The sequence below is a fragment of the Taurulus bubalis genome (genome assembly GCF_910589615.1).
Source record: "Taurulus bubalis genome assembly, chromosome: 1".
NCBI classification, from domain to species: Eukaryota; Metazoa; Chordata; class Actinopteri; order Perciformes; family Cottidae; genus Taurulus; species Taurulus bubalis.
In genome coordinates this window covers 29,867,656-29,888,685 of record NC_136589.1, presented here as the reverse complement: position 1 = coordinate 29,888,685, position 21,030 = coordinate 29,867,656, and the positions used below count along the sequence as shown (strand labels likewise).

Genomic DNA, 21,030 nt, shown 5'->3' with positions numbered 1-21,030 from the left:
CTCAAAGGCGATGTGTTCATCCTCGGCTTTGTTAATTCATCAAGTGAATCCCCAATAGAGGAGCGCCGTAAAGAGATGTATCCAGAGTCTCTACGGTTGGTACCAGCTGCTGTCGCTCTCGTCCCCATGTAGCGCTGCCCTGTCCCATCCAGTTTGTGTGTCCACCACCGAGCCACGGACATACTATTACTACCACTCAGGCCATTGGATGTATGTAACAGTCCACCACACAGCTGACGGTTTCTATTCGTTGACTATCTCCGTCTGTTCAAACCGGATTGGATAATCTTCCAAAACTGACCTGAACTCGGACAGCAGGTGTCGCTGTTGTGTTTGAGCCCTGATAGAAAAAAACAGAGGCGAAGAAGAAATTTAGAGTCGCCTTTGGAATATGCCGAAATTCAAGAAACATTCAATTAAATTACATTATTCTGAATCACTAAAATATTTATTAAAATGTGAATATAAATTATATAAACTATGTTATGGCAGCAACGGTCGGAATTGTGAAAAATAAATGATCCGTTGTTAATTGTTTAACGTCCAGGCGCGACGGGGCAGCCCTTCCCCTAAAGGGGTCCTCAGAATAGTTTATGCTAACAAAGCAGGCTCCAAAATGTCGGGAGAGGTGTATCTCCTTTGGCTTCTCTCGCTTTTACAAACGGTGAGTATATTTATAATGAAAATGAACAGTTGTCGCCGCTTTCAGTTGTGTTTTGTAGTTGGCATAGCGGTCGTCTGTCAGTTGTCTGACGTTATGTGCAGGTTTGTGAGCAGCTTCCTGCTGAGCCCGGAGCTTCAAAATGACGTGGCTTATCCTCAAGAGTCCTGATGTCGACGTGAAGACTCCTCAGTGTTTATTTGTCAGCTAACTGATATATAATAGTTATACACCGATTGGTTTGTCGAACCCGATGTTTTAACGAAGAAGAAAAAACAATAGTAAACCAAGACTTCCGGGGTTATAAATTACTTATCTTCGTCAAAAGCAGCTCCCTACTCAGTAAATGAGTCCTAAACGCCTGCAACTAACTGGTCAACATATTTTGTTATCATCCCAGCTAACGTTATAGGGCAACCGTCCGGAAAAGGAAAAAGTACATAATACAGGATGCTAAAGACGGTTTTACCTTTGTTCTTTAGCAGCAGCGAGTGACTGAAATATCCTGTTATTTAGCCTGTTTACCCACATTCCTCATCACGTGAAAATGCTAAACATTTGCTGATTTAAATGTTCTTTCCATATCAAAAAATTAATTAATATATGACTTTCTCATAGGCTGATAAGTACTTAGTATTTATATATTGCTTCAACAGTATACTGCACTTGTCATTGTAATTTAGTTAATTTACAGCACTATATACTTTTTTTTTTTTTTCAATTCAGTTTATTTTGTATCACAAAAAAAAAAATCACAAATAAAAAATGTTCCTCTGAGGGCTTTGGAATCTGTAGACATACGACATCCCGGTCCCAAGGCCTCACATCGGATCAGGAAAAACTCTCCCAAAAAAACAGAGAGAAAAAACTTGCACATGGAAGAAACCTTCAGGAGAGCAACAGAGGAGGACTCCTCTCCCCGGATAGACAGAAGCAATATATGTCATGTGTAGAATGAACAACGTGACAGGGTTCCAGCACATATGAAGTACAAGTAACATCACATAGTTCTCATCTGTTTGTTTCATTGTATTGCGCCTCTAAAGCAAACAAATATCCACAATCTCAATTTTGGTTGTTTCATCAGTAACATTACTTTTTTTTTTTTTATCCTCACACATCTGTACTTGAAGTAAGATATATATATATATATATATATATATATATAAAAAGCTGGTCATGTTAGGTATCCTCTCTGTGTGACTCTTATCTTCTCCTTCTTCTCTCCAGCTGTCGGCGTATGGTGCCGATCTGTCGTCTGAGGCATGCAGGGAACTGGGCTTCTCCAGCAACCTGCTGTGCAGCTCCTGTGACCTGCTCGGGGAGTTCAGCCTCAACAAGCTACAGCCTGACTGCCGGCATTGCTGCCAGCAGGAGGTCCAGATGGAAGCGCGCAAGGTAAAGGGAACAACAAGAGCTCCAGAGGGATAGGCAAACATAAAGTAATCTAGATTAAGTCTAGATTCACTCTCAGTGAAGAGGAGTGTGTTACAAAGACTTAATAAATGGAGATTCGGTGACAATGGATGAACTGTAACCAGACGCAAAGTCAACAAATGTGCCTGCAGTAAAATGATCACATGAAAGACACGATGATGATGCACAACATATAAGTTTATGAATTGTGCGGTCTTGAGCTGATCTGCATGCTGTCTCTAGTTTTCTGAGCTTCACAGACAACAGGCTCCTCAGTGGATAGTAGAAGCACTCAAAAGACCGCCGCATCAGAATGTGTCCCATTTATTGACAGGATCACAACCTCCAGCATTTGAGCTGCTACTAAACAACCAAGTTTGAGCCCCTCTGTCACTGGGTCTGTTTACACTGTTCGCAGCTGTGCATCAGATCTGAGCTGCCACACACAAACTCTGTCAGTATCTTTCTGCCTCAACCTGTCTCTCTGATGTTCAGAGTTGAGTTTCCTAACCCTAGACACTCCCCATGGGGTAGAAATATCAAGTTTTGCAGTACCAACCTCTCTGTAACCAGTGAGGTGTAACTGTGCTCTCATAACTTCGGTGATTACAACAAATTCAAAAGGACTCCTTGCTTGGCTCTGATGGATAAACACTGAGTCAAGAGATTGTGGAAAAACAATGTAACTTTTCTTTGATTAGGCTAAGTCCCCAGAGCGTGTGTGGTATCCTAGCAACTGCACCGTGGCGAAATGTAGTACACACCTCATTACACCTCTTGATGATTACTCCGTTTCAGACACACAAAGAGGAAAGATTATTCCTCTTCCTCCTCAAGATTTGAGTGAAATGTCACATAGTGGAGCAATCGTCTGTCTCCAGCTGCACGCTGCAGGTACCAGTAGAAACGACTGTCACTAGGCATATTTTCTCCTGAGACGGCAACAATTATCTGCCTTTAGAATACTTCAAGTCTCGGAGTTGACATCAGTGCCGTGCCATTAAACCCTCTGAGAAACGGCTTATTGCACAGCCTTGTCAATTAGTATGATTCAGTGGGCATGGATGGCATTTCGGTTACTCATTTTCAACCATCTTATCTGCAGAGCACCCCACACACATAGCTGCACCTCAGCTCCCCTGGTTACCACAGTACAGTATGTTCCATCATTGATGATGCTCTGATGAAAGCCACCAGGCCAAAACATATGACCTGTATGTTTGTATGGCCAGAATACATTGGTGAAATGGAAATTAGTCAACTTTGATCTGTGTGCGAGTGCCACCCTTACACCTTTTTGGATATTCAACATTGGAACCTGATGAACTTCGATTCAGCACCGCAAACAAAACTTGGTAGGTGCATCCTCTCAAAAACCTAACCACTACAGTGTCTCTCTGTAGGGAAGGAAAGCCTTCCTGAGATGGTCAGTACAGTTAATGACAAAGCATGAGAAGCCTATATTTCAGGCCTTTTAAGCAATAGAGGATACATTTGGCGATATGTTGTATTTTTCTACTTAATAAATCCCATGGAAAGATCAAAACCAACAATGAGCTGATGATCCCTCTCACAGAGCTATTGTGCTGGGCTACACAGACCATACGTCTGTGTAGCCCAGCACAATAGCTCTGCGGCTGAAAATAGTCGCCAACAAATGCACTATTTCCTTCTGTTTGAGCAACGTTTGCTGAAAGCTGTAGTACCCCGCTGTATTAGTAAATTATTTAGCCTTGTTTAAAAACAGGCGACAAATATAGAGTTCCATTTCTAAAGATTCATGTCTTCAGTGGGCCGCCCACAGGAAATGTTAGTTATGGGGTTTTCAAGATGACAATAACAAAATATATAATATTGACAACCTTATCCTTTTTCATTCTTGCTTGCTTTAAATAATAATTATGTAGTCCTTTTCAAGAACAAGGGATGAATGATGCAGAATAATCCCCAATTAAGGAAGAGAAAATATATTGGCATTGCGGTTTTGGATATCTCATATTGGCCAAAAACTATTGTTAATATATTTCTGTCCCTATTAACCTGTATTCATATCTGTTGAGTAAATTATTTTATTGACAATACATCATCATTTTTAAATATCACCATGTTTTTAATTATTTAGGCTGTAGTCAACATAGTTTCTCTTTGCCTGCAAGTTTGTTTGTAGAAGTAAGATAAAGAAAATACATGGCTTGAGATACTGAAAATGTATTCCTTTTTTGCTTGCTTATGCATTCGAAGTCACTGGTAGAATAGGTGACGAGCTAATTTAGAGCATTTTGAAATGTTAACTGCTCCGAGGCGTCCAGTTGGAGCGACCTATCATTTGTTTTGTAGTTTCCTTCTCTCAACGGGGTCGTGAGTTGTCTCTGATCTGCAATGTGTGGTAAAATGAAAGGCACGGAAATTGAATGTCAGTACTGCTGGATTGTTTACAGAAAGACTGAGAAAGGGAGGAACAGGAGAGGATCTTAGCTTTGCATGTGTAATTTAATTTGCCGCGTGAACCAGCCAACCAGGCCATTTACCACTCTCCTCCCTTAAACGGCAAACAGAGCATGGTCTTGAAATACTGCTGTGACACTCCAATTTCCTCTAACTTATTGTATTGGTGCTGGAGGTTTGATTACAAGTGAGCCCTGCACAAACGGCAATCCATCAGCCCTCCTCCATATGCACAGCCTCACAGTTTAATGACCCCCATGGAGTCCTCTGGACACGTTTATGAATCAGTGTGCCCGAATCGAATTACTCCTTCAGGCCAGACATCCAACCACCAGCAGAGCGACAGCCCTGCTCGGTCTCGGTGTGCGGGCATTGATGTGTGGGGGGGAAACTCCTCATGGACTACCTGACATTGTGTCTCTCTTTACACAGCTCTATGCTGGGGCCATCCTCGAGGTGTGTGGATGAAAATTGGGGAGGTTCCCCCAAGTCCAAGGTGAGTTGTCTGTCGGGACATGATTATACTCTGACATTTATTACCTTGTTTTTAACAGTAGCAGCTCTTCCCTCCCGGGTTAGGTGTGGGCTTTGTGTGATTCTGTCTTGATCAATGGGGATGTGCGTGTGGAACACGTCCTCTTCAAATCACTTTTTTGCAGTAGGTGGTCTAAAATGCCCGAGGGCCAATTTTCAAACAAGCTTTTGAAGTTGTTGTTTTTAGAATCCTCTTTGGAGCAGACCTCCCATCTCTGCTCGGTGTAACATTTGGTTCATTTGGCGTCGGGTTACATTGATGGAGTTACTGCAGCTCACCTCAGTATGGGAGCTCGGTGTGTGCCATATGGCTGCTGTTTGTTTACTTCAGCTGTAGCCATCCTGTGTTCTCAACTGTCCCTGCCACTGTTAACGCCGCATTCCCAGGAGGTTTTACAGTTGTCACTAATTACAGACCTCAGTAGTGAAATGGAAAGGCTAATTGACTGATTCATTGCCTGACATTTGCCTCACTGGTATTTTTATCTCCTCAGCTTTTGTCAGGAGTGACAAGCCGAAGATGTTTAAGGGTCTTCAGATCAAGGTAAGGATGACGAATTGTGTAGCAGCAGGTTGATATTATCTCATAATTACGCACACATTAAGCTTCATTGTGGGGGAAAACTAACGGATGCAATTTCAAAGTAAAAATCTGATTATGTTAATTAGGATGACTCACAAACATTGAATGTGTTTCATTAGTATTGAGGGCAAACCTGCCTTCCTAACACGCCTCCTGTTTTTCTCTCTTTGCCACTCACCCCCTCCCACACTGCAGTACGTGAGAGGCTCTGATCCTGTACTAAAGCTTTTGGACGATAACGGGAACATCGCTGAAGAACTCAGCATCCTCAAGTGGAACACAGACAGCGTGGAGGAGTTCTTGAGTGAGAAATTGGACCGGATATAGACACATGTGTTTTTTTTGTTTTTAGTCTTTAGTTAAAGGGTCGTCTCACCCAAATTACAATACCACTAGTTGTATGTAGCCATGCAGATATTTTTGTTTGTATTTTTGTGCCTGAGATATCTGCGTCCAACCTTTAGCTAAATGGAGTTTTGTTTGTGGTGCTTGCAACACTGAAAAATTACATTCTAAACAACTTGTCTTTATAGAACCTGTGTTGCTGTCAAAAAATCCACCTAATTCACTGTCAATGGTTTTATCTGAAATGCTGAAGAAATGGTCCCAATGAAAATCGATCCCCACAAACATAAATAATATTAGCTTCATTGTATTTAGGCTGTGGCTGACATCTCAAGAGACTTTAAAACGATAACGAATCAAAACTATCTGCATGAATACAGACTACTACGGGCTACTGAATATCATTTGGGTGAACCAAACCGTTATGTTATTTACCAATTTGTACACAACTCGGCCTTGAAAAATGGTTGTTAAATCACTATACGACTGTTTTTGTATGTGAAAATCCTCAATTTCTTGTATGGATTTTACCAAATAACTTATGGGTGTGAAAGACATCATCACAGAGCCCCGATGGGCAGCAACCTCGAAATAATGAATAACATCACAGAGTAATCCTTGCTCAAAGTGGGTCCATTAGGTTTGAAAAACAATAATAATGCACATCATGAACTGTTTCGTTGTCTACCTGTGGGAGTTTAAGTTCCCCTTTTCTCAGTCTGATATTCTTGTATGATCATTTTTTTTTATAATGCTCAACATTGTGACTGGTTGGATTTGTGGTAAGAATGAATCCTAGTTGCTCTCCTGATGCAGGTGTCTTTGCTGAAGCACACGTTAGTGAAGACCTCACAGTAAACCAGTATTGGCATGTGAGGTCTGATGTAATTTTTGTGTTTTTTGGCATCTTCTGCTTTGAAGAGAAACTGGATTTATTTTGGATGCTTGTTTTGAGCAAGTGAGTTGACAGTAAATATGCAACAATAAACAAAGCCTCTGATGGTTTCTCTGTCATTAACAATTTTGTTGAATGAAAAATAGAAGTGCATGAAACACAATCATCTTTGTGACTCTGGTGCAGATGATCTCGCCTCATTTAAAACCACTGACATGGATTTGCTGACATCTTGTGGTCTAAACAGCGCTTCAGCTCATTGCCGGGACAAGTGGACATCCTGGTATACTAAACGAGTTACAAAACACGCCTAGTAAGAAATAGCTAAATGCATTGCAACAACTAGCACTAAAGTATATATCCAGAACACATTTCACATAATATTTGTGGGTAAAAAGCTTTCCCTTTTCAAATAATGTAGGCTCACCCATTTTATGATTTCCTGACATAAATAGTGATCTTTGGACAGTAGAGTTGGCCCTATATTTCCTTATTTGGTATTCTCTAAAAGGGCGCGCCGCCAATGAACGTCTTTTCCAGTACAAGGCGACGCCGCATAAAGGTGCTGAAAAGATTACAGGAATAGTCTGTAGACTGTATTGTGGCCTTGTGTTAACATCTCTGTCCTCTCCTGTTACTTTTTCATAAAACAGTCTGGATCGAGAGAGAGCAGAAAGGGCCGTGCAGCTCCTGATTTTACTTCACACAGCTTTCCAAGGATGAGTGCTGTTGACAGGTTAACACAGCAGATCCTGTAATTTGGCTGCAGATACAGTAGCTGTGCGTAAAGTTTAAACTAAAGTGCTTATATATGAATGAATCTTCCTTGAGAGTGCCTTTGCTTCTCTTAAGTCCATAGACAGCATTTACCAATTATAGTATTTGAATAATTCAGACCATGTATTTCACAAATCAGTGTTTTATTAACATACAAATGTAATGATTTAATAAAACTCAAGTAAAAAAAAAGGTTCAATTACACATAAGGTTTATAAATATCTAGTAACCATGGAGATGTGCATGTGAAAACTACATATTTTGCCAGAACTCCTTTCTTCTTACACCTGTTGAACTGCTGATACAATGTGAGACATTAACTCCCATTATCAGATAGTAAAGACGTATTTAATGTGTATATGAGGCAATCAAAGAAGAAAAACGTCCCTCAAAGCATGCTGCATGTGAACAGCAAACACAAATTGTCAACGCAGCTGTGTGAAGTTACACATAATTCTGGTCTTTCTTGCTGCCCTCTGATTGGTGATCGGTTTTGGTGCGGGGCTGAGGTTTGTATGCAACCCCTGGGTAACTGAAAAGCAAGAGGCAACCATTGTTGGAGATTAATACAAGTAAAAATAGCATAACATCCAGCAGAAGAGCAACTATAACTCTTTATGGGACTCACTGAGATTTTTCATCTTTCACCATCTCCTTGAAAGCCACTGACTTCAGGATGCCACCAATAAGCAGAATGCCCCCTCCTATCCAGGCTACAAACAGTGCCGGGCCAAACGTGTATCTACAAAGACAGAGACAACATCATTTAAGTCCAGCATGCAAATAATATGGAGAATATGAAAAAACAAGCAAAAGAAGTATCTTTGTCCTACCTGGGCATTCCTCCTCCCATGCCTCCCATGTCTCCCATCCCTCCTTCCATGTTGTTTCCGTATCCTCCTCCATAGTTTTGGTTGGTGGACATCCTGAAAGTGGCCACAATCTGATTGGCGTAGATCGAAGCTCCTGCTATGCCACACAAACCTGAGAAAAGTGTATAGAGTGACATAGACAAGAACTCTGTGATCGATTTACTTCTATAGAAAAACTGTTAAGAAATGCAACTGCTTAACAATAAGATGTCAAGAAAGGGGAAAAATGTCTCATGTTTTTCATATTTTGGTTATTTGTAACCATACCAGCGATGATGAACATGATGCCAGCGGTAAGGCTCATCTTTGCCTTGGTGGTGTCTGCCATGCTGTTCATTGTGAGACAGGTCAGGGAGAAAACTGATATCACCGCTCCGAGGATACCCAGCACCACACCTACGATCATCAGGGCTCGCACAGCCTGGAAAGCACCTAGTGGTCAGAAAGCACAAAGACATGTTATATTGAGCCGGATATTTCTGTTCATTGTATCTTACTCTACCAGGATGCTCTACGTTGCATAATAATCTGCATCACATGAGACATAAATCATGTGTCTGACAATGAGATTTATTTCCATTTTGACCTCATATTGCAACACTTCCATCCTCATAATCTAATGAAGCCGACGATGTGAACATATGTGTTTGATCTGAGAATGTGACTGGTATTCTCCTTCAGTAGGTGTGCGGTAGGAACCTGCCCTTTGCTCTGTGTTTGTTCTGTTTCTGATAACTGTGTTGACTAAGTCTCAGTGACCAGAATGAACTGGTGCTAATGCAAATACTGATAGCAGTGGGCTCGATGCCGCAACAAGACTATAAGGACGACCGAAACTCAGAGGAAAACATATTTAGAAATATTATCTGTTTAAATAATAATATAATTGACACTAAATAGTTAGAAAGATGAAATTATCTGACTGGTTCTTTCAGCACCATAGCGAGAAAAAGTCCTCAGAGATTTATTTTTTGCATCAAATCAAAGTGTTTAAATCTATTTTATTAAACCATTCAATCCCTAATTTCCCTTTAAATTGGCTTTAAATTTAACAATATATGTATATCTTCTCTCTGTGAATATTTAATTGTGAGATAACTTCACCGGAGTGATTTGGTGTATTTGAGCGACATTTTTAAACTCAACAATCATGCAAAGTATTCTTGTACCTCATTTTTAGAGTTAAAATTGTCCTGGCAGGTTTCAAAACAAACAATCATCCTTTTAGTTTTACATAATATTCTACAAATACGTGGCATTAAAGAGACACAGAGCGAGAAAAACGTGGCCTTCAATGTTGCTTGCACATGATGCCCGTGCAACTGAATGAGACTCGACTAACCTCCTGCTTTGTAATTTGAGAAGAACTATTTAGGTTTTTCTTGGCTCTTGAGAAGTGATGAGAGAACTTCCTCATAATTATGATACTGGACTGTTTAGTCACAACTTCCTTACTTACTGTATCATTGATCCTGTAACCAGAGAAAGCTCATTATGTCTTTTAAGAGAAATGGGAGAGCCCAAACATATTTTATTTCCTCAGTGACAATGAACGGGACTTATTTGAGAAGCGGTTTGTGTTTAATTATTTGAACAGCAATGACCTAAAACTTGTTTGGATGTAGTTCAATGATTTCAGTCACTGTGGACTCTTTGCACACTAAAATATAAGAGTCTTGTCATACCTGAGAACCCCAGGAGGCCGTAGAGCGGGCGACACTCGGTGAATCCTGAGGAAGCGGTCTCACAGTCCCGCCACAGACCCTTGTAGGTGTAAACAGATGTCACCACATCTCCCTGCCTGTCCTTGACGCTCCATTTGTTCATGGCAGTTGCTGCGATGAGGGCGGCTGCACCAACCAAGCCCAAAATGAATCCACCATTTTGCAGAACTGAAGGCGCCATCGTTGTTTCCTCCTTCAGAAGTTAGGAAATATAAGGGAGGCACAGTGTGTGTGTGTGTGTGTGCGCGCAGGATGGTTTGTGCCCAGTTTAAATAGAGAAATACTTGAAGTGTGGCTGCATATGTAAATGAGTTTAAGCAAAGGTGAGCAGGTGTGGGCAGAGAATGAGAACGGGCAAAGGGATGCTTTGTAGTGATGGTGGCGTTGGGTGGAGGCAGTTGGGTTTCACCCAGTGGGTGATACAGCAGCATGGGTTGGGCCACCTTGTGCTGAGAGGTGTGGACACACTGGTGATAGGCGCACCTGGCACCTAAGTGAGAACCTACTGTTTGAATGTAAATACGGGAAACTGATTCACTGACTCCATGGGGCTTTAGGTAAACCGCCAACTGTTGGTCAGCAAGTGAAGGAAGCAGCCCTTTGCTACGCCGACACCCTCACACACTAACAACATGATGCAGAAAGACCAACACGCAAACGTACAGAGATGAGGCAGACTGAGTCCCCATCAGATCTGATACAACAGACTAGAGAGGAAGTGAGACAAACGCTTGACAAATGGAGATTTTTGATGATGACTTTAGGATAGGAATATATACGCATTATTCTTCTACCTATACCTTTCCAGTCTTTCTGTTTTGTATATTAGATGGTGGCTTTACTTGTTGTATTGTAATTAATGACTGAATAAAACGTATTACTTTATCGTGGACCGAATGTAAAAGCTCATATCAGGCCTCAGCTGTGAGATAAAAGCTGTTTCTCTTCCACATGAAGGCCGGGGGTCAAGCTTAGTTTCAGAGCTGCGTCCAGCTGGAATTTATACAAGGTTGTTGTTTTGCTCGAGAACACTTTCAATCTTTCACTTCACTTTCCGGGTGAGGACTCATTCCTTCTTACTAATTTTGAAACAAACAGTACCTCATACAATTTCCATGATTCAACGTATCACCTTATCACTCTGTCAACAACTGGGGAGGAGAGACGTTTCTATTCTTCTCTTATCACGAGCCTCACAAACACACAACGAAACTCATACAAAAGTCGCCAAACATCATGGGACTAGAGATTTTAATTTTGTTATGTTGGTCAGTTTGATGAACTTCTGTTTCTTGCGTCATATCAGTCAAATTATAACTTACACATTTCTTGTGAAAATCTCCAAAGAAAAACTGAAACTTCAAAACAATGTTTTATGAAAAGATTTATTATTTCCATTTCAAACTAAGCAAAAACAGGCCTACATAATGAGACAGATTTACTGGTCTGGGGGACAGGCTTCCAGCCCTTTAATGTCCTCAGCAGCTTTATGTTTATCTGACTGGCAGTAACTTGGACATGGACGTCAGTTTGCCTGTTGATTTTGATCAATTACTTTGAAAAGTTACACGTGAGCCTAGTGCATTTCATTTTCAACTGGTTTGAATTGATTATTTTGTCAAAAGAGAAACAAAATAGCCTTTTTACATTACTCCTGCAAATCTTTACTCTGCATTAACAAGGAACAACGAGTGTAATATAGAGACAGATGTGGTTTTGGTGCTCAGTAATTGGCTAGATAATCAGCAATGTATGGCATTTTGAAAAACATTTAATATCTGCAGAAAAACAAGCCTAACATCCAGTTTTGCTGTAATATTTGTAGGAGGAAAAAATTATTGTAGCCCAGTTTATTTTGCTTTTGCAATTTTGAGGAGAGGTTTTGTGCATTATCCAGTCTGTCACACACTGGAGCTGGTTGAAGTGTACGAGTCCATGCCGCTCTTGGTCATCCCTCCAGGGAAAAGAATATAGGCTACCTGGGGCTGCAAATTGGCAGCAGACCAGGCGCTACAGTTACACGGCACCACGTATCCCGGGGTGGAGGGTGACGGGTGAGTATGGGTGTGCTGTGCGTGACAAGCCAGACCCCCAATCCCTCCAGTCTGGTATCCAAACGTGTGCGCGCTGTAGGGCAGCGCGCCGGCAGCCAGAGCGTGCGGCATATCCGCCATCCGCTGGACAGCTCCTGTGCTGAACTGCGCCACCGGCTCCAGCAGCGAGAAGGAAGAGGAGGAGGAGACGGGAGCGAGGAAGGCTCTGGCTTTATCCCCGGGGACGAGAAAGGAGTCCATGGAAAATCCCTTAAAATGCTCCACTGCGTCCCCGAGTAAAGACGGCAGCGGGAAAACAAAGCGGTCCCTCTTCAGAAGACTCTTGGGTTTGCGCCGGGGTCTGTACTTGTAGTCCGGGTGCTCCTTCATGTGCTGAGCCCGCAGCCTCTTGGCCTCGTCGATGAACGGACGCTTCTCGGAGTCGGGCAGCAGCTTCCATTCCGCGCCGAGTCTCTTGCTGATTTCAGAGTTGTGCATCTTTGGGTTTTCCTGGGCCATTTTCCTCCTCTGGCCTCTGGACCACACCATGAAAGCATTCATGGGTCTTTTGATGTGATCTAAAGGTTTTGCCATGTCAGACGTTTACACATTAATTTATAAAACGCACCGGTCTTACTTTCAATTAAGTCACCTCTCCAAGAAGCGCATGCTCGTCTCGTGCGTAAAGTTGGAAGAAATAATTGTTTTGTCTCGATGGTAAGAAAATAATTCCAAATTGACCGAAGCTTTTGCACAAAGTGGAAACGTAAAATGCATGAAGTGCAACGCCAGAATAGGAGTCACACAGGACCAAGTTGGAAGCTTGTTATGGATGATGTTGGGCATGCCAGACACTCATCACCACACCACTGTCACGGCGGGCCAAGCCAATGGGAGTGAGAGGAGAACACTAATCCTCTCACAAAAAGTAACTGTACAACATCTCTGAGGGGCTCCCTCCTTCTCCCTCTCAGTTTAGTCTCTCCAAATGTCTCCTGAGGCAAGTGCAGGCAGGGAACCAGTGAAGAGAGTAATCTGCTGCACAACACACGCAGAAAACTAGGAATTATAAGATTTTGTCAGGGCTAAGGGAGTAAAATATGGAAGTTGTTTTGCACTGTTGCCCCTCACTGCCCTATAATAACCCTTGTGGCTCATTGGCTCAATTATTAAGTTTGTTTGAGAAGATTTAGGAGGAAATTGCTGTTTACTGGAGTCTCACTACACATTTGTAGAAATTCTAAGGTCACAGCTTCCAAACACACTGCACCTTCGAGAAAGAAAATCTCTAAATGTTGTCATTACTTGGATTTTTAATGGCCAACTAGTTATATTTTCTGTACGTTTTATTGTAATGGAGCAATTCCTTAAAAAAAATAAACCTCTGGAAAAAAACATCACTAAACTAAAATAACGGTCTCCCAATTAGTATTGGGTTACATAGTTCTTTTCAGGAAACTTCCAAGGAAATTACAAACCCACAAAATGAAATGTTTATTTTCCAACGTGAAAGTCTAAATGCTGTTTCAAATCTCTCACCAATCTACCAGGAATAACTATTGGGGCATTAAATACTGGATTTTGGTGTTAAAATGAACTGAAAAGTTGTGGAATCAGGCTGAAATCTATACGTTTAATTGCAGAAAATAGAGTTGCTAAAACTGCCAAGTTACAGAGGACATAACCCTGCATAAGACCCTGCATTTACCATTATTAATTAGGCCACCGGTTAGTGGGTGGAGACACTTACTTGCCTTCATCTTTTGTTGCAAAATCACTGCCAATATTTGTATTACTTGTTCAAACTTGTCGTCAAAACTAATTCAACCATTCACTTTCTCATTTAAATTCTTTCCCATGATGCCATGCAGGTTTCTTATATATCAATTTGTGTACAAACGGCTCACCTCTCCCTCCCCCCTCTACAAAATCAATATTAATCATAGCCATAATTCACTGGCCCTGGGTGACTCATTGGTTGTCGCAGTTTTCAGAATTACTATACCTTATCTGATCAAAATACACTTTGGCCATCTCGTCTGTTATTGAAATGACATTGATGGGGAAAGCCTGAGCAATAACTTAACTATAAATCATATACAGCATACTGCATGTGTACACTGCTACTCACAAGATATAAGAGCTTATAGGTAAAAACAGGGATTGGAGTATATACCCAGGAAGCTCATTTTACAAGGAAGAAGCTTCAGGCCCCTAAAATGGCTTCTGGAAAAAGGATTATTACCATGACAGACGCATGATGTGTTTCCCCGTAGACGGACCTGTGGCGGTTTGTTGAAGCTCTGGGATTAGGTTTTGGTAACGGCGATAAACTTTACTATCAGGCTACCAGCAAGGAAGAGGCCTTTATTTAATTTACCTCCCACAATCAAAGGCACCGCAGGCCTCTTCGAAGGCAAAGTAAATGGACATAAAAGATCCAGTGGTGCCCACTGCATCAGCGGTGGAGATGATAAGACGTCTTCAGGGAGTGTTATTCTCCGGGTCTCCTCGGAGCAGACGAGCTGGAGGGATAAAGTGATTGGCAGCAGGGTTCAGGCAGCTGATCTGTCTCCTCATGGCTGGGCTGTTATCAGCTGTGCTGTAGGTTCAGGCCTTCACACACAGGAGGCACCCGCCGTCACACAGAGGCAATGATTACCATCACAGTGAAACCATGTTTAGAGCGTTTTTGACAGTGAGAGGAAAAAATGTCTGATGACAACAACATGAGAGCACCTAAAGGGCCGTATGGAGAAATCTATGGCTGGCAAACTGTTACTATCATCTGTCAAGATGAAGGTTAATTCTGCTCAAAGCTTCAACACACAGAGAGTATGTGTTTTTGTGTACTCGTCAGTGTTTGGTGTGACTTCTAAAGGGCAGCATTTAAACTCTGGAGAGATGAGGGGGAGAAAAAAAATGGGTAATAAGAAAAACTGCCAGCAGCACAAAATGGCTGTCGTAATCCGGTTATCCCTCAGGCTCTAAAGATACTGGTCCTCTCCTTAGGAGTCTATCTTTTCTTCTTATGTCAAAACTGTCCTCCATGCACTCAGGTGGATTAAGGAGTCACACTGTAGAAAGAAATTGACAGGTACAGAAAGACCTGGGGGTGAAAAGGGAATGAAAGGTGACACAGAGAGGCCGGCTGGGCGCTCTGACCGGGGGAGTGTGCCAACGTCTGACAAGAAAAGAATCGAACAAGTCAACTTCATGCTGTAGAAGAAAATGCTGATGTTCCTTGCTAATTTACTGTATTGATTACCTGAAACATTACTGCCAGAGCTGACTCCGGATCTTGTGAAATGTATTTTCTTTCTTTCTATGAATGGCTGGTGTTGTGACAACTGTATTGTTCAGAGATGGTGCTGCATTATCTCACTTAGGGGTTTAATGGCATCTCCAATATCACTATTAGATTAGATAATATTCTGGATAGACTATATATGCATATCATCCACTCCATTGTTGAAAAAGAACGGAACAAAAGGCTCTTCTTCACTTGCTGTTGTAAACGTAGAAGGAGAAGTTTCTGCAGGACATTTTTGACACAGCTGGATGATTTGTCCATCAAGAGAAATCATATTAATTTAGTTGCCAAATATTACCTGTCCATCTTCTCAACTATAAGGATTTGTTGCTTTTCTTGTACTATTTGATAGTAAATGGTATATATTTCAGATTTGAACGCTATAACAAAACAAGAAGACATCCCTTGTGAAAATTGCGTTAGGCATTTAAATATTGTACTTTCAGCTAAGTCTCATTGCCTGACAGTGAATGGATTTATTTACAATACTGGTACTAGGAAACAGACCCCACACAACAGTGGTGACTCTGGGAAAGGTCAGTGGACCAAGATACTGCAGAACACATACATTTTATATTTTAAAGTGTTTTTAAACCACAGCATTTTAATTCATTTTCTGACATTTTACAGACCAAATAATTGGTTAATTTAAAAATAATGTACCGATTAATTTACCTTAAAAGTATTGTTAATTGCAGGTCTATATCATTGTAAACATGATCATTTATTTACTGTATTATTGAAGTAAGGCAGACCTGATGAGATGAAGGTCGAGGTCATACACCTTCCGGTCTAAACCCAGCCTGATTCACCAGATCACGTTCCAGTCCTTTGTTGCACAACATGGTAAACCTCATGATTTATAATAGCATGTTCTCATTATCAATACACGCCTTAATTTCATGAAAATCTCTCATTTGAATGGAGTGATTAGAAAAGAAGGAAACTTAACCTTCACAGAGTGAACTGGTCAATGGGTTTGAGTCTCATTATGTGGATAGTTCAGTGGCTTTCATACTTCACATTTTGTCATTTCAGCTTCAAGTAAATGCGCTGAAATCCCAAAACTACCCTGAAGTCTAACAAGAGTTTTTGACACTTCTGAGCAGCCCATTAAGAAACATTTCAGGGGGAAAATCCCCACGATTTCAGTGCTCTTGGGGGGATTTCACTAAATCTTGTGCTTATTCTCCTGATACTTAGGAAAGTAAAGCGGTTTTAATAGCTTTCCCACTGACACATTGATGGTGGAATATGCTTAGGCTCTGAGGCAGATAGCTTCAAACCCGAGAGGTTGAGAGAGAGAGAGGGAAGGAGATCTGCTGCCTGCCAGAACACTTTTCATAAGGCCCCATCTAAACTAAATTAATACACTTCCTCCAACATCTGAGGATAAACCTGAAGGCCACATTACTGTGGCAGCCCCTATCAGCCCGCTTGTAATACAACCGAGTCAGCAGTCAATGAGATACATTTGCAACCGGCATTTGTCAGCGACTCAGAGCCACAGAGGCAGGAGATTTAAAATGTCCTGCAGTAAATTAAGTCCTGCTTGAAAAGTGAAAGGTGCCGGCTAAGCAGGCGGCTGCTTACTTTAAAAGACTGGTTATGGGGTGATGATGGTGAGGTGATGGAGGGAGGAGGAAACTGAACCAACAGCAAATAAGTTTTTTTTTTATGATTATAGCTCCAATGTATTTAAAAAAATGTGAAGACTGAAATAGTTATCTCTGAAGTCATGACATTTGACTTGAACGTGATCTGCATGGTCATATTACTGTGTTGTTTTTACATATTACAACTAACAGCATTCTGCACTGAACTGTGGCCGACTATTAAACCGTCTGACACTAAAGTGATCTGACTTCGAGTCTGTGATATCTCTTTGTTCTGAGGGACACGGAAGTCAAGCTCAGAGATATTTTAAGTAGACATTTGGATTACTATCTAGTTGAAGATGCCACCTGAGGTTCATAACTCTGCCAATAAAAAACAAAGCAGAGAAACTCAGCTCTTGGCCTGATCACACAAAGGGATTTGATATGAAAAATCAGATAATACATTCACATATCAAAAGGATGACTTTAGGATTAAAGTAATTAAAGTGAGGAATCAATGTGTACAGTGTTCATTCTCTGCGTGATTTTCCCTTTAAACAACGTAACTATTTAATGACAAGTTATATTGATAGACAATCAGGCCTGGCCTGTAATATATTTTGGTATTAATACATACTTTTTAGAACAAATCCTCTGTAGTGAGTTTTATTTAAACATGAGCTAACAACCTGAAAATCAATTATTATTTTCATTAACACTGATCTACAATGCACTGTTAAATGTTTTATTGACCATTAATAATATATTTAATGATAACGCAAACTTTGTACAGCATTTTGTAAGGTGATGAGGGAACACAGTCATACTAAAAACAATAATATGATAATAATCCTTTTCTCTTCTCTGCCGCTATTTTTTTTCTTCTTCTTATGCTTAAAGGACCAGGAGGGTCTTGCATGTTTAGAATATTTATTCAAATATATGTATTTTCTGAAGCAGTCTATTATTTACATTTTCTATTAATATTCTTACATTTGCCCAGTCACTGGTTTCCTTTTATTTCTGTATCGTACTAGAAATTAGCTTGAGAGGTATCCTAAGCTAACACGATTCCTTTTATTTTGTGTGATGTTGTAAGACAGGGAGTTACAGGGACCGGTTCCATCTGTGGCTTTTTATTAGATCTCTTTAAGTCCTTTAAGGTGCAGTAAGCCAAAAGCAAGTCCATTTAATTCATGTAAAGGCTGAGCACTTACAATTTATTATTGAACCATAGGAACAGTCCATTTACACACAGGTGTTTTTTTCTTTTCTTTACATAACTGAAGTGGGTCATTTTTAAATGAACTGCATTACCCCAAAATGATCATGTAAATCTGACAAATTGAATAAATAGTAATGATGAAATAAAATCTGAATATGTCGTCTATTCACATTCACGCCACCAGTTTTTGTCAGCATGTTTTTTTCTTCTATTGCTTCCTCTCTCTGAGGAATCGTATTACAGCATCTATTTAAAAATCATGACATTTATTGCCATAACAGGGTGGTAAAGGAAGAGGCGGTGAAAATATAAATAAACGTACACACTGAATGCTATGAAGCCACACTGCAAATGACAGAGCATGGTGCCACTAAGAGGCTTATGGGAATAATGGAAATAGTGTAGCTCCTGTGGCGATGATATGCAGCTGTAACAGGGAGGGAAAGAGTGGTATTTACCGAGATAACTCCTGGACTTGTGTCAAGCAGAGCAGTGACTGTCCTGAGCCAGACTGAAAGGAGCGGAGCAGAGATGCTGTCACAACAGCAAGCTCAGATAAGCCCCTATGGGTGAAGACAGAAAGTATTAAGTGAGCATATCTTTAAGAAGACTGATGCTCCTCCTGCACCACTGGAGTGAGACCATGCACATAATAAATACAGGCTGATGATTTAGACCTGGAGCATGTGCCTGTTGTAAGCATGTTTTTCAGTTCTTGATAATCTGAAGATAAATTTCCCCTTTCACAGGTGATGTGGAGAGACAGGAACTGAAAGAGGCCTCAGACCCGCAGAGCTCCTGTGCATGCATTACTTTCCTTTATCTCATCTGCTAACATCTTGTATTAACCATATATACAGTCTATGGGTATATACTTAATTTACACAATCTGTTGTATGAAAAAGTGGGCCACTGTACTAAGAGCTCAAATTTTATTTTTATGAGACTAAATTATTTGTTTGATGTAGATGAAAAGGAACCTCCAGCAGAAAATAACACAAAGGATATTGTGCATATTAATAAAGCAATGAACAGAAAGCCCTAATTGTAGCGTTGCAGAAGTCCACTAGAGATCAGTATAATGCTCTCTAGTTTGTCCATTTGAGCTGTCACAACCGTGAGTCTACTTCTGCAACAATGCAATGACGACATACGTCCTCATATGTACAATGAGGACATACTTTTGTACGACAGGAGTGCAAGACAGAAGTGCAATAAATCTTGTTACCTATTGTAGGATAAAGACTATAGTTTAAGAAAAACATCGGGCTCGTCCGGGATTTGAACCCGGGACCTCTCGCACCCAAAGCGAGAATCATACCCCTAGACCAACGAGCCACACACATTCATGTCTAAATCACGGTGAACAATGCTTTACAAAACAGGGCCAATGCTAGTTAACAGTTATAACTAGCGAACAAGCCAACATAGCTTCATTACAAACGTTAAGCTTAAGGAAACCGGCATCTTTAGAGTTACCTTGAGTATAAATTATTATCAGAGAACGGTCAACACTTTAAAAAGTTGCACTTACTTAAACTTAGCGCAAACACACTTTAGGCAAGTCACCAATGCATTATCTTGACTATTTAGCCCTATACTTTTTGTTTATTTAATTTGTTATTTTTAGATTTTAAAATAAGTGGTGAAAAACATTACTCTTGCCAGTCAATATTACTCAACCCAGTCAGCCCTGGCCCCCTCTTTCATCCATACCACTCGTCATGGGAAATGTTCTATGATTAACATTTGCCTCCGTAATTGCATTTATAATTTATAGTTATAATCTGCTGAAGAAATCCTGTTTTCAATTAAATCTATTTCTGTTTTAATTCAATACTGCAATATGTATTGTATAACTATGCACACTACCAGGAAGAGCCTGGTACAGAAGCAGCTAAATGGCATTCTGCCATCATTCGTTCCTTTTATTAAAGTTTCCTTTTGTGATAACTCCAAATAACTGTGTTGTCCTGCTAACCATGTACATGAACTGTACTGAAAGTTGTGATAATGTTCGTTCGTATTTTCAATTTTACAACTTACTTTGACTACAGTTGGACATACATAGGGATTCAGCCATTTTGTCCGTGCAAGAACGTCACTAAGGCCCAAGGCTCAGCAAGTAAAACATTTTTAGATGACATTTCACTCTAATTAAGATAGTTTTACACAAAAGCCAATAGATATACCTTCTTCCCAATCCAATAGATGTCATTATCATTGTTTGGTTAGGTTAAAAGTGGTAATAGCTGCAAAAAGGCAGACGCTATTGACATATTGAGTCTGCCTGTAAATTGCTTGCTTTCTCTCAAGCTCTCATTTGGGTATGTGAGGATAAACTAATTGTCCATGAAAATACCATAAGAATAAAATGGTATGATACAACCACTATAAAATATAGTGAATACACAAAAAGAAAAAAAATCCGAAATAGATTTCAGATGATAAAATAGTCTTATACTCTTTATCACACAATCTTTTGTGAAACACCAGGCTATGGAGATGTTCCCATTCCCATTCCTCTCAGTGCAATAAGGATTACAATATCGTATATGTATTAATTGATTGTATTTAATATGGAGAATTGTTTGTATCTTTAATCATAA

General features: G+C 40.5%; 3 protein-coding genes across 3 annotated transcripts; 1 reads left to right on the top strand and 2 right to left on the bottom strand.

Moving 5' to 3' along the window:
* Positions 1 to 616: 616 nt before the first annotated feature.
* selenof (selenoprotein F) lies at positions 617 to 6,989 on the top strand (the record flags this gene model as incomplete). Its single annotated transcript, XM_079218747.1, has 5 exons — positions 617 to 664; positions 1,892 to 2,059; positions 4,955 to 5,018; positions 5,551 to 5,600; positions 5,835 to 6,989. The coding sequence occupies 5 exons, from the start codon at positions 617 to 619 to the stop codon at positions 5,964 to 5,966; spliced, it is 462 nt and encodes a 153-aa protein (XP_079074873.1). The 3' UTR covers positions 5,967 to 6,989.
* Positions 6,990 to 8,100: 1,111 nt separating this feature from the next.
* Positions 8,101 to 10,433, bottom strand: cldn18 (claudin 18; the record flags this gene model as incomplete). The annotated part of the gene is made up of 5 exons (XM_079230602.1): positions 8,101 to 8,188; positions 8,285 to 8,398; positions 8,490 to 8,640; positions 8,796 to 8,960; positions 10,214 to 10,433. 5 exons carry the CDS (start codon positions 10,431 to 10,433, stop codon positions 8,101 to 8,103), a joined length of 738 nt encoding a protein of 245 aa, XP_079086728.1.
* A 1,720-nt stretch (positions 10,434 to 12,153) lies between these two features.
* On the bottom strand, positions 12,154 to 12,879 carry LOC306742558 (transcription factor Sox-14; the record flags this gene model as incomplete). Its single annotated transcript, XM_079224948.1, has 1 exon — positions 12,154 to 12,879. The coding sequence occupies one exon, from the start codon at positions 12,877 to 12,879 to the stop codon at positions 12,154 to 12,156; it is 726 nt and encodes a 241-aa protein (XP_079081074.1).
* Positions 12,880 to 21,030: the final 8,151 nt, after the last annotated feature.